At 38.4% G+C, this 14,276-nt stretch overlaps 1 protein-coding gene across 10 annotated transcripts in view; it reads right to left on the bottom strand.

The window, feature by feature from the left end:
- The window catches only part of MAP3K4 (mitogen-activated protein kinase kinase kinase 4), a 110,850-nt gene that overhangs the window by 60,972 nt on the left and 35,602 nt on the right, over positions 1–14,276 (bottom strand). For all 10 annotated transcript variants that reach the window (XM_049114198.1, XM_049114172.1, XM_049114179.1 and 7 more), the window contains exon 2: positions 12,035–12,225. In XM_049114198.1, the coding sequence (XP_048970155.1) occupies positions 12,035–12,225 (191 nt within the window). The remainder of the gene's footprint in view (positions 1–12,034; positions 12,226–14,276) is intronic.

Below are 14,276 nucleotides of genomic sequence, written 5' to 3'. Positions count from 1 at the left end.
GCTTTCAAATGAACACACACACCCCTTGCTTCCTGTTTGGCATTTCGGCCAATATCAATGACCTCTGCCTTAATGAAATCCCTTCATCCTGTTACTTTCTAGATACAACAGTCTGGGTTCTTTTCTGCTTCCCAAGTCACACCTTTTCAAATTCCCTCCTTGGAACTTGGCTCACTCCAGAAAATGCTGTTTCTTAGAGTTCTGCTCTTTGATCTCTTCTGCCTTACTCTCTCCCTCCCTGGATAATCTCTGCTTCCACTTCATATACGGATAATGCCCAAACCTAAAACACTGTCCCAGTCTCCCCTCCACACCCAAGATATACTTCATGTCACTGACTCTAGGACACATGTTCTGGATTTTAAGAACTCTGAAATTAAAATAGATTTTAAAATTGATATGAATAAGCTTTAAGAATATATTCACTAGTAGGTTTCATTTATATTTTCTTTTATACACACATACATAAGTAACAAGTAGTTCTTTAAAATCTGTATCTAAATATCAAGAAGTGTAAAAGGGTTCTTTTAGTAAATAAAAAATAAAAATTCTAAGTATAAAAAAACATTCTGTCTTCAATTGTAAGCATTTTTCTTCTTAAAACATAGTATGCCTTAGATCTGGTGAAATAGGGCATATTTATATGGGTTACAAACTGATATATCCAAAATTAATTCACTAAAGAAATCCTGTTGGTTTTTTTTTTTTAAGATTTTATTTATTTATTCATGAGAGACAGAAAGAGAGAGAGAGAGAGAGAGAGAGAGAGAGGCAGAGACACACGCAGAGGAAGAAGCAGGCTCCATGCAGGGAGCCTGACATGGACGCGATGCTGGGTCTCCAGGATCAGGCCCTGAACTGAAGATGGCACTAAACTGCTGAGCCACCAGGCTGCCCAGAAATCCTGTTTAAAACCAATTTACCTTCTAATCAATTTAAAAAAAATTTTTTTAGATTTTATTTATTTATTAGAGAAAGCGACAGAGAGAGTGTGAGTAGAGGGCAGAGGGAGATGGAGCAGCAGGCTCCCCACTGAGCAAGGAACCAAATGCCAGGACTTAATCCTTGAATGGTGGGATCATGATCTGAGCCAAAGACAGACACGTAACCAACTGAGCCACCCAGATACATTCCCCCCATTTTAAAGATTTTTATTTGAGAGGGTTAATCAGTTTAAATTAAAATAGTTTTAAAAGAAGAATTTTTAGGTCTGTCAGTTAAGTATCTTATTCTTGATTTCTGCTCAGGTCATGATCTCAGGGTCATGAGACTGAGCCCCCACATTGGGGTCTGCTCTGAGCATAGAACTTGCTTAGGGTTCTCTCTCTCCCTCTCCCTCCTCTGCCCCTGCCCTTCCCCTATTTACACAGGCATGAGTGCACACTAGTTCTAGCTCACTCTCTCTCTCTCAAAAAAAAAAAAAAAAAAAAAAAAAAGAAATTAAAACAAATATTCCTAAGAGGAATTCCTAAGTCCAACTTGACATATTTATTTCCTTTATGGTCCATCAAAAAAGATTTTCTCTATAGGAATTTTTGCTATATTTTAATATAAAAACTATTACTTTTTAATTACCAATATTTTTTAAATGATGGAATTTTTATCCTTATTTTAATCTATCTTACTTCTAAAGGTCTTAAAACCTTTTATGCAGTCCATTCAAGAAATTTCTTCACAATTCTGCTTCTAGCTACAAATGCCTATCATTATTCATTTATAAAAAAATGAATTTTTTTTCATTTTGGCCTTTGTCTCCTCTTTGATGTTTTCTTTAACTGTGTTCTTTTTTTTTCTGTAACTGTATTCTTTATACTTTTATTGACTTAGCACATACATACCATTTATTCATCTCTACTTGGTAAAACAATGGTTATTTGAAAGCAAAGCTAACAAGTGCTTCCAAATTTAACTCCACTATATTTCATTTTTCAAGATACGAATTTATACTATACTTTGTCCTATGAAACACATAATGACATACATGGTATCACTGTTTAAGACTAGAGGTAAAAATAATGAGTTTAGTTTTAATACACTAAATTTGAGGAGCCTATAGGAAGTCATATTGGCGATGTCCATAGGTACATAATGTGGATCTTGAGTTTAGGAGAGAAATCCAAAGATACACTTGGAAGTCATCAGTGTATACATATGTTATTTAATACTAGGAGAGTACATAAGAATATCCAAGAAACATGTACAGAAGAGAGGCAATGCAGACCTAGAAGAGAATGTTGTCTTGGTTTTGAATCAAAGAAATCAAATATTTATGTAACAAAAAATGATGCTTTTAGCTTAGGATTTAGGATCCTAACAAAACTTTATAAAATGATATAGGATAACATTATTGATAATGGCCAGAGAATGTTTGCATACAGTTTATAATTTGAAAAGAATAATGAACAGTGAAAATGTAATACTTTACTTACATAACTCATAAATGTTCTTCCATGATTTTTAAAATGTTTAAATCCATGATTTAAAGATTCTAAGGAAAAAAAAGTGTTAACTGAGAGTGGCTGGGATGGTTTTTCATTATTCCAGAAGACTGGGCTATAAACATTATGCCCAAATCTATGCCATATTTTCTAGGAAGCGAATATTCAAAGCATGAAAAAAAAATATTAAGAGATAAAACTTCTCAGCCTTGATCTTTATTTCAGTAATTAAAAACACTTAAGGGACGCCTGGGTGGCTCAGTGGTTGAGCATCTGCCTTTGGTTCAGGTCATGATCCTGGGGTTCTGGGATTGAGTCCCACATTAGGTTCCCCACACGGAGCCTGCTTCTCCCTCTGCCTGTGTCTTTGCCTCTCTCTCTCTGGGTCTCTCATGAATAAATAAAATCTTTAAAAAAAAAAAAAAAAAAAAAACACTTAAGAGAGAAAAAAAATGCCACAGTCCCACTTTCCTGTATAAGAAGAATCCAATTTTAGTAGCCTAAAAAACTAATTTTTGCAGATTATGTACACATCTTAGGCCTACCTCATAGCAAACAAAATGGTGTATTATACTATTTTTAAAAAATTTTGTATGTACATAAAGCAATGGCTTATTTGGATGTACAATGTTCATAAAGACAAGCAAATTGGGAAAGGCACAAGATGGAACATAAAGAACATTTTTTTTTTTTTTCAAAACAAAAAACAAAGTTGGTTTTGGAAAAAAAAGCATAAATGGAAATTGATACATCATGCTTTAAGATGATATTAATTTAAACTTAAGATAGACTTAAACCCTAGTCTAGCTACTATAAAAAACTCTATTTATCAGTTGCTATACTTTTCAAATGATAGATTTGAGATGGACAGAGGAAACACAAGAGTATTTCCTAGCAATCAGTGATCGGGCAATCCTCTATGAAACTCTAAGAGACCTGTCAGTTAAGGGAGATGGAGAAGTACTAGGATGTTGGGGATGAAAATAAACCTATAAGCTGAGACACAGTTATTATTCCCAAGCACTTTATATTATCTTTACCCAATCTGACATGAGTATAAAACTTTTAATAATAACTTGAAAGCCCATTAATAATGGAAAGCCCATTAATAAGTTTATCTAGTTTCCTTTGAATATTAAATCCCTCTGCAATTAATAAAAAGTCAAATACAAACAGCTTCTGAAAATAATAAATCAAAAGTATACAGAATATATTACATGAGAAGTTCTCATTATAGTATTTTAAAACTAGTTCATCATAACTTAAGCAAGATTAATGGAACATCTGATCTCCTGAATGGCTATAAATTAAATGGTGTGATTTGGTTAGTGCAGTTTCAACAATCTTCCAGAGTAGTTACTTTTTCCTTTGGCCAATTACCAATAATTCCTGCCTAATTGGAAGAACAAGAAAGGAAAAGGAAAAAAAATTTATAATGAAACCAAAAGCAACCAATGACAAGCAATATGGTTCACTTGCTTAAACAGATATGAGACATTCAACTGAACTTTCCCATCATCCATATCTAGAACTGGCTCCTTAGAATATGTATAAAATGTATTTTTTATCAAGTCCTTACAATACTTCTGCTCTCCTATATGAGTACTGTCCAAATTCTACACAGCAGCTTTCCTCAAGCTCTCAAATGAGTAAGCATAAACGGATGGCCACCCTTTACCTTTAAGTGTGAGATGGTCATTAGAGCAATGATGTCCTAGATTATCAAACACTGGCAGCAATCTGCAGGGGCTTAGAGATCCAATTCATGGTTCTCAAATATCAGACAACATTAAAAATCACTTGGGTTCTTGCTAAAATGCAGACTCCCGGGCCCACTCCGAGTGTCTCCAATTCAACCTGGCTAGAATTTTGGGAAACAGTGCTTTCTTCAACTCCCTCATTTTCAAGGTAGGACCTATACAGAGACTGTCATCATCTTCACAACACTGTGATGAAGTCTACCATGGAACATCAACACGTAAATATTATGACCGGGATCCCAATCCATGTTTGTGCCATCACATCACAATTACACCTGTCACAGGTGCTCACAGGCCAGTGCTAACAGCCCAAGGAAAGGTTAGACACAGAGTGTCATAAACCACAGATTATAGAGGGTAACTAATCTATAAAGGCTTTAAATAAGACCATGTAATTGACCAGGGCCCTTGAAATTAGAGCTCAAACAAGGGTAGCAAGAAAGCCGAGAGTATCTTTTAAGCCAATGAAGAGACACAAAGGCAAAAAAAGAGACTCTGGCTGGACAGTGAGTCTGCATATGGGTAGCCTGAAACAGAACTCTGACTACCAGGCTGAGTTTAAAGAGCTGAAATACAGATTTAAGTCCACTCTAGCTAACAATGAGCAATCAGGTGACTGACGATACAGCTGACCTTTGCACAACAGAAGCTTGAACTATGCAGGTCCACTTACATCCAGATTTTTTTTTTTTCTGATAAATACTATAAATATATTTTCTCTTAGATTTTCTTAAAAACATTATGTTTTCAGGGCACCTGGATTGCTTGGTCAGAGAAGTGTTCAACTCCTGATTTAGGCACAGGTCATGATCCCAGGGTTTTGAGATCAAGCCTTACACTGGGTTCACACTGGGCATGGAGCCTGCTTAAGATTCTCTCCCTCTCACTCTGCCCCCTCTCCACCCTCTCTCTCTCTCTCTTTAAAAATCCCCAATAATAATAAAAATTTCTTTTCTCTAGCTTACTACATTGTAAGAATACAGTACATAATACATATACAAAATATGCGTTAATCAACTATTTACATCATGGTAAGACTTGTAATTGACAGTAAGCTATTAAAAGTTACGCTGTTGGGAAGTCAAAGTCATATACCAATTTTTGACTCTGCAGGGAGTTGACCCCTAACCCTCACCCTGGCATTGTTCAGGAGTCAATTCTATAGACTTGTAAGCATTTTATCAACTCAAATTTACAGCAGTATTATACTCTTTCAAAAACAAGTAGCTAATCATACTACTGTTAGCAAATACAGACTTTAACACACACATTTTTTTTAAGATTTTATTTATTCATGAGAGACACACACACACACACACACAGAGAGAGAGAGAGAGGCAGAGACACAGGCAGAGGGAGAAGCAGGCTCCATGCAGGAAGCCCGACGTGGGACTCCATCCTGGGTCCCCAGGATCACGCCCTGGGCTGAAGGTGGCACTAAACCGCTGAGCCACCCGGGCTGCCCTATACACACATTTATATATACATATACCTTGAGATATTTATGATAGGGAAATCAGTATGCGTATATAGGAATGTACATGTAGGTTCAAATTCTGATATAAATATCTTGAAGTATTAGTTCTATCTCTATAATTTGGCTATTGCAGTATATTATAATACTGCTGGCAAAATGAAGCTGACACTGATTACAAGGCAGATTCACTCTGAAAAGAACTTGGTTTGAGTGTTTTAATTCTTGATTAATTAATTTATTTAAAGATTTTATTTATTCATGAGAGACACAGAGAGAGGCAGAGACACAGGCAGAGGGAGAAGCAGGCTCCATGCAGGGAGCCCGATGTGAGACTCGATCCCAGGTCTCCAGGATCACACCCTGGGCTGAAGGCTGCACTAAACCGCTCAGCCACTCAGGCTGCCCTAATTCTTAATTTAAACTATGAGGTGAACTAGATTTACTTCTTTCTGCGATGTTAAAAGGCACAAAAATTTAAGGTGGAGATACTTTGACTATCTTTCCCTTAAACCAATCTTAAGAACAGCTATATATGACTAATTATTGTCCAAAATTTATTAAAATCTTAATTGCTGTAATTTGGCAGTTATTTACCATTATCCTAAAGTACAATTTAAATAATACCACAATTAAATCTTGTTACTCATCAAAGTATGAAATCAAGCCTGGTGGGTGAGCTAATTCGAGAGCTTAACCGGTAGGTTACATCAGTCAGGATGTCACATAGCTAACTTTTTTTTTAGGTAATAAGGAACTAACCATTCATACCTAGACATCATAACATTGCTATCATATTTGTCACAGCTTCTAAAACCAGTAGTTCATGTTTTGAAAACAAAAATGTTTTTAAATTCCCAGGGAAATGCAAAAATTGGATAAAATATCATTTTGCACACTTCTAAACTGGCAATCATTTCAGAGTCCACCAACATAAAGCAAGAAATAAAATACTACAATGATGGCCTCACTTTCATCCTTCACACCCCCACACCATCTTAGCAATGGCAACCTCACCTTTGTCCTTCATCCCCGCCCTCGTCCCCAACCAAGGGTCTCCTCTCCTCAGTCCCCTAGCATCCCAGACAACCACTATGACAGACACTAGTTTTGAACTACCCTGCTTGGTGGTTACACAATTGCATACTATGCTTGGAAATCACAATGAATGACACAGTGAATCTTTTTTCAGGAACTTCTCTAAAGTCTAGTCCCAGTGGTGGATATGTGGGGTCAAGAACATAACCAACCATCCCTTAACTATATTAACAAATTACTTTCCCACAAGGATTGAGACAATTTACACTCCCATTAGCATTGTATGAAAGCTGTCATCTCCCCACACCTTTGCTAGCAGTTGCTCACTGAGGTATATGATAAGAAATATATTTGGATTTTGTCCAGGTTTCTGGCACAGAACTGCTAAAACAACAACAACAACAAAAACCTTTGGATTTCCTGAATGATAGGAGCATCTTTAATTACTCACAGGAGCCCCTTTCAATCACATCTGTATTTATGCTAATGAGGTGACTTAGGGAATGCTCCTAGATAGCCTCAGGACAGAGCTGGGCACAGAAGAAGCAAATAATTAGTGGGCTGGAACCTTTAGCACCTCCCATCCACCATCCTAACCTCCCAGAAGGGAGTTAGGAGGGGGCAGTCTGGAGATTAAACTCTATAAAAACTCTTTAACAAGGAAATGTGATGAGCTTCCAGGCTGGTTAACACATCCAGGGAACGGGACACTAATGCTGGCGGGACTGGGAAGTCTCAGGTCATCCCCCCCCCACCCCAACTCCCCAATCCCTTGCTCTATGCATCTCTTCCATTTGACTGTTCCTGAGTCCTTTATAATAAACGCAAGTAAAGTGTGTTCTTGAGTTCTGTGAACAGTTCTAGCAAATGATGGAACGTGAAGAGGGTCTCAAGGGAACTCTCAATTATAGCCAGTTGGTTAGAAAGTGGCCTGGGACTGAATTTCCAATTACAAAAAATAAATCTATAGTAGTTCATTGCTATTATAGATTGGTAGTAGTTACTCTGAGCCTATAATAATAAAAATATTTAAAGAATCATATCCATGTAATCAGTTCATGACAACAGCTACCATTGCTAAAAAAAAAAAAAAAAAAAAAAAACTGTTAATGGTTACTCTCCCCTCCTTACAACAGGGTGCCCTCAGATACCTTCTTGTGTCCTTATAGTCCTTCAGAAATGCTTATGATGTCTGCCTTTACAGAGGAGAGACTGACTGGGCATTAATGCCCCAAAGCTTTCTATCAAATGCAGGTAGGTGCTAATGCCTTACAGCCTGCAACCACATCTACCTCTGAAATGCCCTGTGTGGTCCCCTCCCACACTGAATTCTGGCAGCCCTGTGTAGCATGGCACCACCATGCAGCAGAAGTGGTGTTATGTGACTTCCTAAGCTAAGAACCCTTACAACTTTCACCTTGATCTCTCTCATGACACTTGCTGTAGGGGAAGCTAGCTGCCATGTAAGAATTCCAATTACCCAGGAACAAGTATGCTGTGAAGAATCCCAGGATGACCATGTTGAAGGTCATGTGGGAAAAAAACAATGCTAGCCAGCTCTCAGTCCACACACTAGACATGTGAGTAAAGGAGCCATGCTGGACCACAGAGACGCAGCTGACACCATGTGGAGAAGAAGTGAAACCCCACATTTAGGGCCCTATCCAGGCCATGACAACATCTTCAGCCAACTGAGCCATTCCAGTTAAAGCTCCAGACATAATGTGTTTGAGATGAGCTATGATCTGCCTAAGTATGTGGCCCAAAGAATCATGAGCAAAATAAAATGGTTGTTCTTTCACGCCACCAAGTTTTGGGGGTGGTTTGTTATACAGCAATAGATAACCAGAAAAAATGCAAATATTATTGGTGACATTTATTAAAAAGATGAGTCCAACTTGGACTGCAGCTCTAAAGTGAATAGTATGATTCAGAGAGCCTTTGCTTGTGGCAGTGAGAAAGGAAGAATGCATCAGTTCATACTTCCTTGGAAAGCTTTTAAAATAAATCTGACCAACCTAATTAATTCTAAAAGCTCTTGAAAATACTAAGAGACCAATATATTATCATGAATCACACACTAGTTTGAAATATTGGCCTCCCGGCCTCAGCCCTGAGGTCATAACACAAATGTCACTTGTTCCAGAAGTCTTCTACCCCCAGGGCTTCCCAGTCCCTCCTGTGGACACTGCAGCAGCCTCACCTCACCACCCTTCATTCTAGCTCCACCACACGAGCCTGCACTGCCTATTTACCTGCATGATTCCTATGCGGCATAGGGCTTTCACCACAGATGGTAAAAGTTATTACTTCTGTGTATTGGCTTTATATGTATTTTTATTTCTTTTTGCTTTAATTTTCTAAATTTCCTATAACAAACTGTAATCTTTGACAACAAGAAAAAAATAAGTTTTTAAGGATTTTGGTTTCTTACGTTTGCTGTTATATAGGTACAGGTCAAAAGATATATGGCCATACATTTCTTTACCTGGCAGGAACTGGAATAGGTGGTCTCTAAGACTCTACCTGGCTGGCAGGAACTGGAATAGGTGGTCTGTAAGACTCCTTCCAGAGCTAAAATTCTGTAATTTTACGAAATAAATAGTTGAAAAAAGTTGAAGGAAAAGAAACAACCTTCCATTTTCTATTTCCCACACATCCCAGAAGGACAGTAGGAGTTCAACAAATACTTAGTGACTGGGGTGCCTGGGCGGTGCAGTTTCGTAATGCTGGGTTTTTGTTTTTAAGATTATTTATTTATTTATTTATTTATTTATGAGAGAGAGAGAGATTGAGAAACAGGCAGAGGGAGAAGCAGGCTCCATGCAGGGAGCCCGACGTGGGACTCGATCCCGGGTCTCCAGGATCAACGCCCTGGGCGGAAGGAGGAGCTAAACCGCTAAGCCACCAGGGCTGCTCGGTGCAGTTGCTTAAGTGTCTGATTCTTGGTTTTGGCTCAGGTCACAATCTCAGGGTCTTGAGATCGAGCCCCATGTCAGGCTCTGCACTCAGCATAGGGTCTGCTTAAGTTTCTCTTTCCCTCACCCTCTGCCCCTCCCTGCCCTCATGTGGGTATGCATGCACATGCTCTCTCACGCGCTCTCTCTCTCTCAAATAAATAAATAAATCTTAAAAAAAAAAAAATCTAGTGACTGGTTTTCTGACTGATTAGTGGAAGACAGTACACTTAATTCAAGTACTGCATTCAGGTAAGTTTAACATCTGCTGCTTGTACTAGGAAAAAGTCCAAATCAAGAACCAGGAGAACTATTTCTTTTATTTTTTTTTCCAGGAGAACTATTTATAAAAATAGTCCTGTCACTATCTCAAGACTTCTGGCCTCAAAGTTACTTTAATAACCCTATACTGCAGTTTCTCAATCTATAAAATGTGAGAATTATGCCCTTAACTCCTATTCTAAAATAGCATGAACCAACATCAGCAGATGTGCTACTGGCATCTTCTCAGTTTTACCAGCTCGAAGCAAATACGTATTAAATAATATTGATTCAGTAGATGCTACTTTACTTTATAATATCTAAAATATTAGATAAGGAACTTCTATAGCTATCTTTGAGAAAATGAATAAAGATTGATTTTAAAGATAATAAATTGCAATGAAAAGCTATCAGTTTCCAAAGGGGATAATAAGTTCAGGTCACAGGTTAATATCCTAGTGCAAATAAACTTTTAAAAGAAAGTAAAAAATTGGGGAGCTTGGCTGACTTAGCCAGTAGAGTATGTGACTCCTGATTTGGGGATTGTAAATTTGAGCCCCACACTGAGTATAGAGGTTACATAAAAATAAAAATATCTTGGGGTGCCTGGGTGGCTCAGTCAGTTAGGCATCTGACTCTTGATTTCGGCTCAGGTCATGATCTCAGTATCATGGGATCAGGCCCCACATCGGGCTCCATGCTCAGCATGGAATCTGCTTGATCCTCTCCTTCTGCTCCTCCTCCAACTCACAGGGGCTCGCTCTCTCTCGCTCGCTCGCTCTCTCTCTCAAATAAAAAAAAATCTTTAAAAATAAATAATTTGAGAATGCAAAAATCCTTACAAAGAAAAAGAAAGAAAGAAAGAAAGAAAGAAAGAAAGAAAGAAAGAAAGAAAGAAAGAAAGAAAAGGAAAAGGAAAAGGAAAAGGAAAAGCAAAAGCAAAAGGAAAGAAAAGAAATCACCTTCCCTGTGGAAAAGAAAGACTATTAAAGCTTAGGAATTCTTCCTTGGGCAAAATTTCACCCAAGCAAATATACACCTCAAAATCCATTTCTCTTGCCTTCCTTCTTTCCTGAGAAAGGACCACAATGCAGACAAAGAGTGAATGTGTCCCCTTACAACCACAAAAGGTCAATATGTGGAAGATATCTGCAGGAAGGGGAACCTGGCCAGAGAAAGGGAGAAATGGGTATGAACTTGATATCAGTAAGGGAGACCATGTGATAGGAAAATGTCCCAGATAAGATAAAGAATAGAATCCATATTTGTGCAGTAAGAGACGAATGAATTCCACAATGCTATGAGATCAGTTTTAGGACAAATGGCTTGCTGAAATTAATAGGAGAATTCTAAACCCATAAGGCTTCAGCAATCTGAGGATCTGAGCCAGAAAGTAGAGAACAAGAAAGCACCAAGTCAGCACGATTTGATTTATCTACCTTAGAAAAGAACAGCTGTGACATGCTGGAGGAAGTATGAAATGAAACCAGAAAACACTTCCAGCTTCTAGGAACAGAACATTATCAGGGCTCTGAGATTCCAAACAGAGAGATAAGTAGAAGGCAAGTTCTGTCCATGATGAGGTACCATCCAAGCACTGTGCTTAGCATGAAGGAGGGCTGTGCATATGTAGGACAGCATCACGGTCACTGACAGAGAGCACACGTCACAGGCTGGCTAGGGAAGCCTGGATCCGCCTCTCCCAAACTGTCCAGTACATCATGTCTGGAAGACAAAAGCTAGCGACTCAAAGTATAAAAAAGCCATCTCTCTCATGTATCAATAGCCATCTTGGATGAGTGCATGGATTCCCGCACACGTGACCTCTTCTATATACCAACAGGTATACAAATGCCTCACACCGCTGGCTTTAACAATTACTCAGGACAAATCTTTCTATCTCTGGAGAATTATTTTTTCCTTTATTAACAAAACTGCTACTGGTAATAATTCAAAAATTAAGTGAAATTTAAAAGCAGCATTAAAATCAAATTCAAGATAAAAAGAAAAACATGATCATAGAAAGGATCAATCAGTAGTTATGCGTTATACAGATTACATACTGAAAGTGCCAAGCCTGTCTATTTTTGTAAGTACCAGACTCACCTTTCAAACCAGATCGATTGGCAGGCTTCCCCACGTTATTCCTCTGGTGTTTGGTGGACATGCGTTTCATCTGCCGAGGTGTGCTGGGGGGAGAGGTGCCATAAAGGTTCTCCGTATTGATTTCATCTGAAAAATCCTCTGGATCAGACTCAGAATTCTTGCAAGCTGAATCTCCCACTGTGCACTCTTGCCTACAAAAGACAAAAAGCAGAGAAAATGTTCAGTAATGTGGTAAGTGAACTCAAATTTAAACTACTTGTGGCTTCTTTTAAGAACTCTTGGTAAAACTTTTTTCTATGGCTACATCTCCTCCTCGGCAACGTGGTCTTTCTCCTCTATCGTTAGTTGTGGAACTCAGAGAACTTCTCTTTTGCCCAAAGGGAGTAAGGTCTGCGGTGGCTTCTGCTCTGACCGCAAACAGCAGGAGTACTGTGCAGGCAAAACTGGCGGGCGGTTCCTGTTGTTTACAGAATTCTGACACACAGGAGCTTAAACCTAAAAACGCACAGACTGAGGAACAAGAGAGCAAAGGACTAGAAGATACAAATGAAAGAGAACGAAGCATGTACTTGTGTGCTAGCCACTGGAGGCCCGGTGCACGAGTGGGCAAGTACTTCCTCTTTTGGAAGCACACAGAACAGGAAGCATACGAACACTTTACTGTGATCCGGGGAGCAGCAGGTCATTGTTTCTATGTCCTCTGCTAACCACTACAGAACAGAGCTGGTGGGGGCGGGGGGGTGGGAGGGTGTAGGGGAGAAGGACGCTGTGGAAGAAGAAAAAGGAATTAGGTTCTCTTCACCTTCAAAATACACTCCTCATCACCTTATTCTCTGGTAATGCTTCCTGCCAATCCTCTATCCCCAGCCAGTTTCTCAAGTAACATCACTATTTTGATAAAGTTCTATTTTGCAAAGCTAACAAAAATGAAAAAGCTTACTGATACAAACAGAACAAATACAATCCCCAAACAGCAAACTAGAAGGAATCAATCACATAGCTCCTTTCAAATATACAGCACCATCTATCTCATTCTGAATATTCTTTCTAAAATAAACTTCATATTTTATAAATCAAACTCCAAACTACATCCAAGATATAACCAGTGTTCTTCCTGGCAATTTATATCTTGATATAAAATCAAAGCTATTACAAAATTGAGGTGGAAAAAGAAAAACCACTCTAAAATATATGACACCATTATTGCTGAATTATACTAACAAATAAAACTTCAGAAAATGAACTTTCAAAAAATAAAAATGCTGCAGAATTATATAAATTTATAGCACTGAAATCCATAAAGAATCCCTCTAACAGGTCAAAACTGATTTAATCAGATGAAATGACTCTAGGTATTGTGAGTACACGTGCCCCCATACATATGTGCACACATTAAGACATACAAATGAAATACCCTGAAAGCTAATGACCACAAATTAAACCATGAGCAAATTTAGAAATAAGTTTTAAATAGGTGTGTTCCCTTAGGCTAACTACATCTATAACTGAAGTATCACACAGTCATACAACAAATAATACAACTTCCAGATGAACTTGAAATTTCCTACAACCACTTCTACACTCACTGCAAAATAGCTGATTCAGCTGACAAGAAGATATGTCCATCAATGACAAGGCCACTAATCTCCTCTCCCTGCATTGTGGTGCTTACTATTACTAGCATAGGTTTGGAATGATTAACTCTGCAGGCTTTGTGTTCTGAGGGACTTTGGTTCAAATCCTGACTGCCCTGGTGATTAGCTATGGTGATTGCCCAAATTATCTAAAATCTCCACACTGTACATTTCCAAAATAAGGATAATACTTAGACTCCAGTGAGGATTAAATCCAATAATGCATGCTTAACAAAAGAGTAATAATGGACTGGGGGTTCACTCAATGATTGCTACTACTCCTTTTATAAGCCTTGGAAGTCCCAGACTCATTTGTTACCCACTGAAAGAACCTGAGTTCCTTACTTCATCTGCTTAACATTAGGAACAGGGGCGCCAGGCTGGCTTAATCAGTAGGATAAGTGACTTTTGACCTTGTGGTGAGTTTGAGACCCACACTGGGTCATTGGGTGCAGAGCCTCCTTAAAAATAAAAATAGGAAAGGAAAGAAAGGAAAGAAAGGAAAGAAAGGAAAGAAAGGGAAGGGAAGGGAAGGGAAGGGAAGGGAAGGGAAGGGAAGGGAAGGGAAGGGAAGGGAAGGGAAGGGAAGAAAGAAAAGAAAAGGAAAA

The sequence above is a fragment of the Canis lupus genome, chromosome 1, assembly GCF_003254725.2.
Source record: "Canis lupus dingo isolate Sandy chromosome 1, ASM325472v2, whole genome shotgun sequence".
Lineage (NCBI taxonomy): Eukaryota > Metazoa > Chordata > Mammalia > Carnivora > Canidae > Canis > Canis lupus.
This window is presented reverse-complemented; position numbering and strand designations above follow the sequence as displayed.